General features: G+C 34.7%; 1 protein-coding gene across 2 annotated transcripts in view; it reads right to left on the reverse strand.

Annotated features, from left to right (window-relative positions):
* Positions 1-8647, reverse strand: part of LOC127709737 (BTB/POZ domain-containing protein KCTD5-like) — a 134747-nt gene extending 126100 nt beyond the window's left edge. For both annotated transcript variants that reach the window (XR_007985719.1, XM_052215410.1), the window contains exon 1: positions 8289-8647. Coding sequence is in view for 1 of the 2 variants with exons in the window: in XM_052215410.1 (XP_052071370.1) it covers positions 8289-8489 (201 nt within the window). In the remaining variant the exon portion in view is untranslated. The remainder of the gene's footprint in view (positions 1-8288) is intronic.
* Positions 8648-8859: the final 212 nt, after the last annotated feature.

Raw genomic sequence — 8859 nt, forward strand, 5'->3', positions numbered from 1 at the left:
AAGAAATAAGCAATTTATAGGAAGTATCTTCTTTTGCACAATCCTGTGCTATTAAATATTTCTTGCTATTGCGCAATACTGTACAATTGACAATTTCTTGCTATTGCGCAATATTGTGCTATTGGATATTTCTTGCTATTGCGCAATACTGTGCAATTGAAGATTTCTTGCTATTGCGCAATACTGTGCAATTGAAGATTTCTTGCTATTGTGCAATACTGTGCAATTGAAAATTTCTTGCTATTGCACAATACTTATTATATAATAATTTACACATCCTGTTTGGTGTGTATCTCCTACCATATCATTATTATTTGATTTTAAATATAAATCAGAAATAACCAACTTAAAATGGAAAATTTTAAAAGAAACAAAAAAGGAAAAAAAGAAAAAAAAGGAAAAAAAAATAAATCCCCCCCAAAATTTTTTGAACCCCCATTATGATTCATCACCCCCAAACTCAATCCCAGCCTTCCCTTTGTGGTATGGTACCTTGCAGTACAATTTCAGAGAGATCCATACACTTGAACACAAGTTATTGTCTGGAAACTAGAAAAAAATGTGTTTTTTGGCCCCTTTTTGGCCCCAAATTCCTAAACGTTTAGGGCAATTACCCCCAAACTCAAACCCAGCTTTCCCTTTGTGATATGGAACCTTGTAGTACAATTTCAGAAAGATCCATACACTTACACACAAGTTATTGTCATGAAACTAGAAAAATGCTTGTTTTTTGCCCCTTTTTTGGCCCCAAATCCTAAAATTTGGAGGCAATTACCCCCAAAATCAATCCCAGCATTCCTTTAGTGATGTGGAACCTTGTGGTACAATGTCCGAGAGATCCATACACTAACACACAAGTTATGTCTGGAAGTTACAAAAATGCTTATTTTTGGCCCCTTTTTGGCCCCTAATTCCTTTACTGTTATTACCATAACCCCCAAAATCAATCCCAACCTTCCTTTTGTGGTATTGAACCTTGTGGTAAAATTTCATAAAGATCCATTCACTTGAACTAAAGTTAGAGTGCGAAAACCAATGTGTCTTCGGACGAAGCCGGACGACGCCAGACGACGACGACGACGCCAAGGTCATACCAATATACGACCACAAAAATTTGTTTGCGGTCGTATAAAAAGGAAATATACATATGACAGTTGTTGCATTATAGAAATAGATAAGCTTCTTTAATATTGTTTACCCTTCCTGCTTTCTTTTGAATATATTCAGAAATGAAAACCATATTTACAATATAAATTGAAACACTAGTTCAATACCGGGTCTCAATCTAATTTTACAAAAAAGGCAAATAAAATGCTTTGCTGGGTGCAGCTTGATGCAACCGCAGAGGTTGAACCCTGAACAGTTGGGGCAAGTATGGACACAACATTCAAGCTTAAAACATTTCTGAATTTTGATTGTGATTGAATATTTGACACAGCATAGGTTTGTGATACAAAGTGAATGTGGTCAAAGAACTGAAAAATTTGAAATTGGACATTTACCTATTATGGTCCAAAATCCAAAACCTAAGTACATGTACATAGTTAGAATCAGCATATCAAAGAATCTCGAGAATTCAATTTTTGATGAAATCAAACAAAAGTTTAATTTAGGACCCTTTGGACCTCAATGTGGACAAATTTGATAACAGAGCCCAAAATACAAAATCTAAATACATGGTTAGATTCAGCATTTCAAAGAACCCCATAAATTCAATTTTTGTTGAAATCAGACAAAGTTTAATTTTGGACCCTGATTTGGATCAACTTGAAAACTGGGCCCAAATATCCAAAATTTAAATACATGTTCAGATTGATCATTCTGCATTTCAAAGAACCCCATATATATTCAATTTATGTTGAAATCAAACACAGTTTAATTTTGGACCCAGATTTGGATCAACTTGAAAACTGGGCCCAAAATAAAAAATCTAAATACATGTTTATTAACAGACAATATAAGCTTAGTATTTAAAGGAGTACGCTTCATCAAAACAAAACAAATATGGGGAATGTGTCCATGGGACACAGATGATGCCCCCGCTTGCATATACCATTATAAAGGGACATAACTCAAGAACAGTAAAAGTGACGCTACCCAAATTTGAACTTGATATGAGTTTTATGGTAATAAGCATTGTGTATAAGTTTCATAACATTTGGTTGAGGCAAACTTAAGTACGAGAACCGAAACTAAAATTTTTTCAATTTTTCCATTTATAAAGAGACATAACTCTAGAACGGTTAAAGTGACGCCACCAAAATTCAAACTTGATCTGTGTTTTGTGGTAATAAGCATTTTGTATAAATTTCATAACATTTGGTTGAGGCTAACTCAAGTAAAAGAACGGAAACTAAAAATTTTGCAATTTTTCCAGTTATAAAGGGGCATAACTCTAGAACGGTTAAAGTGACGCCACCAAAATTCAAACTTGATCTGTGTTTTGTGGTAATAAGCATTGTGTATAAGTTTCATAACGTTTGGTTGAGGCAAACTTAAGTTAGAGAACAGAAACCAATTTTGGGACACACGTCGGAAGGACAAGGGTAAAACTTAATGCCCCCACCGCTACGGCGGGGCATAAAAATTGAACATTTCTTAAAATGTTAAAGATAATACCCACAAATAATACTCAAGCATTGATCGCCTTGGGGGTCTCGTGGTAGCATGTTCCCCTCAAGTGCGGGTTCGAAACCCCGGCCTGGTCAAACCAGGCCAAAATAAAAATATTGTATGTTTGCCCAAACGCAACCCAACCCAAAAAAAAGACTCAAATTCTTTTTTTGCCGTTTTTTTGAAGATTTTTTTTTTGGGGATTTTTTTCGTGTCTGCTCCGTCATTGTATAAAACTTAATGTTTGTCATCTTTTCATTTGAAAGTAACTGTGAATAAGATTAAAAGAAAGTGTGTAAGAGATGCAGTTAATCAATATACGATGTTCTTGGTTTTATCTTCTGCTTTAACGATCGTAAAGAAGTAAAACATGTGAAAATGGCAGACAGTTTTTATACGCTGTCGTCGTCTGTACTACTTAAAATAAACCAAAAAATAAAACCTATTGTGTCTAATACTAATAGGCTTTATCGCTTTAACAATAAGAAAACCTGGAATGATGTTTTTGATGAGGTTGTCGATCCTGATGAGATGGACATGCGGAAAACCGATGAAGTCGTTGTTACTGTATCCGACAAGAGTGGGCTACAAACAGTCGAGCCTGACATGAGTGAACCTATTGAGGTTGTACAGGAATTTGACAATAAACTGAAGTTTGCTACTTTTACTGTGAAAAGATACTATTCTGAGTTATTGAGTGATTTAATTCTATATAGTAGACTAATTTATACGGGTCTTAAAATTCATGGCTTTTGATTGTCTCTACAAAGGTTGGACGGAAAAAAAAGATATACTGTTTTAGTATTTTCATGCAAATTCTGATAAAAAAAAAGAATTTGCCTACCTACCTACCCACACCAAGTCATCATGGGTCGGGTTTGGGCAAACTGAAATATTTTTAATTGTGGCCCCAAAGACTTTAAAATTGGTATTTGCTGCTTCTCTGCCAAGCATGCGGCATTAAGGAGTAAGAGCAAAGACTGGTCGGCTCGGAGTCAGAATAATGTGTCCGGGTAAGGTGATATGTATTCCTGCAGACTGTTACCTTGTGAACTAGCACGTTAAAAATCCGGCTCAGGGTGTTGGTCTAGTACAAAGCAGGGTTCATATTCATATAACATTAACATGTTCTCGTCCTGAATATGCATATCAATTTGCCGTTGGACGTTAAGCAGCCATTAATCATCATCATCCTCAAACAGCCAACCTATTGGCAATAAATTCTATATCGATTGACAGCAACTATCAATTATGAATAATTAACACCAAATATGACATGTCCATACTAAGTGGGTGATTACAATTTGCTAGTATCATCTGCTTTTGATGAGGGGTCAGTACTTTATCTATGGGTTTATACATATACAGTCAAACCTGCCTCAACGGTCACCTCCCAAACCTTTTCTCTATATGATTTAACTCATTTCAGTGGTCATCTGTCTAACACGGTCAGCAGTCAAGTACTTTTCGCACGAAATCCTCATTTTAACGTTTTAACTACCTAAATAGTCATGACGAAAAATACATGAATATATGTGTTAAGTATCGAAGTCAAAATGAAAATCAGAACCTGTTTGCAACCTAGATTGTGTAATATGAAGTGAATTATTGAATTCCTCTTGTTCCATACCTTCCTGTTTCCATTGAAAACTGTTTCACCAACTTATTTCTCTACAAATATAAACATATTTCGAATGTTTTCTTCAAATTTGTGGCACTGGATTTTTTTTTATTTCACTACTGCTGGGAAAAATCTGTTCATTGTGTAGAGCCTTCATTATAGCATTTTTCAACAAATATAGAATTTCAAGCTGAATGATTGCATCAAGGCATAATAAACCTTGCTACTTAAAACTAGAGGCTCTAAAGAGCCTGTGTCGCTCACCTTGGTCTATGTGAATATTAAATAAAGGACGCAGATGGATTCATGACAAAATTGTGTTTTGGTGATGGTGATGTGTTTGTACATCTTAATTTACTGAACATTTTTCCTGCTTACAATTATCTCTATCTATAATTAACTTGGCCCAGTAGTTTCAGAGGAGAAGATTTTTGTAAAAGATTACTAAGATTTACGAAAAAATGGTTAAAAATTGACTATAAAGGGCAATAACTCCTAAAGGGGTCAACTGACAATTTCGGTCATGTTGACTTATTTGTAGATCTTACTTTGCCGACATTTATTGTTTTTTACAGTTTATCTCTATCTATAATAATATTCAAGATAATAACCAAAAACAGCAAAATTTCCTTAAAATTACCAATTCAAAGGCAGCAACCCAACAACGGGTTGTCCGATTCATCTGAAAATTTCAGGGCAGATAGATCTTGACCTGATAAACAATTTTACTTCATGTCAGATTTGCTTTAAATGCTTTGGTTTTTGAGTTAAAAGCCAAAAACTGAATTTTACCCCTATGTTCTATTTTTAGCCGTGGCGGCCATCTTGGTTAGTTGACCAGGTCACGCCACACATTTTTAAAACTAAATAACCCAATGATGATTGTGGCCAAGTTTGGTTTAATTTGGCCACGTAGTTTCAGAGGAGAAGATTTTTGTAAAAGATTACTAAGATTTACGAAAAATTGTTAAAAATTGACTATAAAGGGCAATAACTCCTAAAGGGGTCAACTGACCATTTCAGTCATGTTGACTTATTTGTTAATCTTACTTTGCTGAACATTATTGCTGTTTACAGTTTATCTCTATCTATAATAATATTCAAGATAATAACCAAAAACAGCAAAATTTCCTTAAAATTACCAATTCAGGGGCAGCAACCCAACAACAGGTTGTTCGATTCATCTGAAAATTTCAGGGCAGATAGATCTTGACCTGATAAACAATTTTACTTCATGTCAGATTTGCTTTAAATGCTTTGGTTTTTGAGTTATAAGCCAAAAACTGCATTTTACCCCTATGTTTTATTTTTAGCTGTGGCCGCCATCTTGGTTGGTTGGCCGGGTCACGCCACACATTTTTTAAACTAGATACCCCAATGATGATTGTGGCCAAGTTTGGTTTAGTTTGGCCCAGTTGTTTCAGAGGAGAAGATTTTTGTAAAAGATTACTAAGATTTACGAAAAATGGTTAAAAATTGACTATAAAGGGCAATTACTCCTAAAGGGGTCAACTGACCATTTCGGTTATATTGACTTATTTGTAGATCTTACTTTGCTGAACATTATTGCTGTTTACAGTTTATCTCTATCTATAATAATATTCAAGATAATAACCAAAAACAGCAAAATTTCCTTAAAATTACCAATTCAGGGGCAGCAACCCAATAACGGGTTGTCCGATTCATCTGAAAATTTCAGGGCAGATAGATCTTGACCTGATAAACAATTTTACCCCATGTCAGATTTGCTCTTAATGCTTTGGTTTTTGAGTTATAAGCTAAAAACTGCATTTTACCCCTATGTTCTATTTTTAGCCGTGGCGGCCATCTTGGTTGGTTGACCGGGTCACGCCACACATTTTTAAAACTAGATACCCCAATGATGATTGTGGCCAAGTTTGGTTAAATTTGGCCCAGTAGTTTCAGAGGAGAAGATTTTTGTAAAAGTTTACGGACGACGGACGACGGACGCAGGACGACGGACGACGGACGACGGACGCAAAGTGATGAGAAAAGCTCACTTGACCTTTCAGGTCAGGTGAGCTAAAAAGCAAATTAAAAAAAAACAAAAGGTTCATTTTTTTTCAATTTTACTAATAATTAGATATAATCTAAACCTGTATGTTTAACATTTTGGTACAACTACAAAATGACAGAATATCTAATTTGCTTCTTAAATGAGTGATTTATAAATCACTCATTTCGGTAATTCCCCCAACTGCTGAGAGGTCACTTTTGATACTTCCAAAGAGTGACTGCTTAATACAGGTTTGACTGTACATGTGTGGTTCATTTTGAAGCAATTCATTTTTTTGCAAGTGTAATTATAAATTGAATTCATTAGTGGGGCAAGTTGGTAGGTCTTAATACAGCAGTATTAGTAGGGCGAGTTGCCAGGCCTTTATTCTACAGGAGTAAGGGAGCTACCATTTGATTTTTATGGGGGGCTAGGATGAAATTTGAAAAAAATAGGCAGGACAGGAGTTTTGAGTAAAAAAAAAGGCAGGATGAGATTATTTGCAAAAAAAAAAGACAGGATGAAAATTTATGTAAAAAAAAAGTCAGGATAAACTAAAATAAAAGGCAGGACCGAATAGAGTGAAAAATAAAAAGGCAGGACCAAATAGAGGGAAAAATAAAAAGGCAGGACAAAATTTTTCATCCTAGCTCCCCATAAAAATCAAATGGTAGCTCCCTAAACTTCTTTTCGTGACATAAGTGGAGTGAGTTGGTTAACTTAAAGAGAACAAGTTGGTAGAAAGTTAAGAGTTTGTCTGGGGCGATTTGGATATTCCAAGAGTTGTCAGGAATTCAAATGCACTCATTTGGAATATGGAAACTTACAATACTTGAATATTTAGAACCGTCTGCTGACATATCCAACTATAGCAGTCATCACGTGACATTGGCGACGTCACACATCACCCGTACCATGCCCAAGTAAAATGTATAGAAATGCACAGGGGCTTTCAGGAATCGATAAAATAAATTATTTTAAGTTCATGATAAAAAAAGTGTGGAAATATATAGTAATTCCTCATATATTTAGAAATATATTTATGCCTTTTGGAAAAGTTTAAATTTTGGTCTTCTCCCTTCCAAATGCTTTTGAAAATTTGTCTTGTTGCCTCGATAATTCACACTGTTAAATCATCCAACTCCGATAAATATTGGATTTTCTGTCGTGTTAAACCTAAAATTGCGATTTAAACAAAACAGATGGAAAAATTGTGGAAATATGTGCTTATTACTATATTCATAAATATTTGAAATATCGTACATGCAATAGTTTAATTTTTTATTACGTCCCTTCCAAATTGATTTGAAAATTAGCTATTTTCAGAAAATCGGGTATTATTTTTCAAGATGGCGACCACATTGACAGCGTGGGCCGACTTGGTAAAAATATATTTTGTAAGATTATTACAATGAAAATCAAATGACTGTTGGATGCTCGCGTTTTCAGTCATTGTCATACCTTAAAGCAGCATAGAGTCAAACATTGGTTCCTTTTGATAAAGCTGATACATGCTGTTGTTTTTTTATAAGAATTTTAAAAAATGGCGACCAAATAATTTTCAAACGTAGACGATGTTCGACACTTATTTTGTCCATGCAAATAATTCAATTTAATTTCACTGTTTATATTGCAATTAAATATGACACGTTATTGTCACTATAATGATAGCCAAGGACATAGCTAGACTAAGGAGATATTAAGTCATAACATCAACGTAATCAAAGAAAACAAACATGGCACCTAATCACGACATAAGTTTTGACAATACCTATGTTGATTAGTGTTGTCAGATTCTCAATGAAATTCATTACGATATTATTTTATATTTATAAAAGAAGACCTCGAATGGATATTAACCGAGGTGAAATAACTATATTTTTCAATTTTCTTTAAACCATTCATCGGGTAACTAGTAAATTTTACATAATCCTAATTAAACCAGTAACATGCAGAGTTATCGAACTTAATTATGACTGGAATAGTTGCATATGGGCAATAGGTCAATTTAGAAGTCCCCCCTTTTTATGAAATAACCTTGTCTGTATTTAAATCCGGTTCCTCCTGTACAAGTCTATACAGGAATGACTTAGGGTCTCTACACAATGTCGTTCTCGTTGACATAAAAGTTGTTCCACCAACATTTAACTTCACCCATTCGCTAATTCTGCCTTGGCCAGAACCAGAATTTTGGGTTGGTACAGTAGTGTTGCAGGATTGAGGCCCATTTTTGGCCATGGTCCATCAATAGATTATTTCATCGACATGCAACCCCAATGAACCTCAATAAGTCTATATTTTGATTCTTTTAGCTTTTGCTAAGTTTGTTCTGTGCTATTTTTCACACGATGGAATGAAACAGTTTCCATATTTTCATTATAATAAAATCTCGTAAATTCACGTGCATCATTGTTAAACTGGTGCTTGATATACACGGCTCTAGTCGTCCCTCGCTGGTATTGGTCCAATGCGGAACTACCAAAGCAATGATTTAGGGTCTACATACTCCCGAGACTCTGTGTTTAAAGCTGATAATATTTATAAACAAATGATATGGTGAAAATGTACTGATGCAGTATAGGTTTTGCTCATACACCAATCTCGAGCT

The sequence above is a fragment of the Mytilus californianus genome, unplaced genomic scaffold (genome assembly GCF_021869535.1).
Source record: "Mytilus californianus isolate M0D057914Y unplaced genomic scaffold, xbMytCali1.0.p SCAF_7, whole genome shotgun sequence".
Taxonomy (NCBI): Eukaryota; Metazoa; Mollusca; class Bivalvia; order Mytilida; family Mytilidae; genus Mytilus; species Mytilus californianus.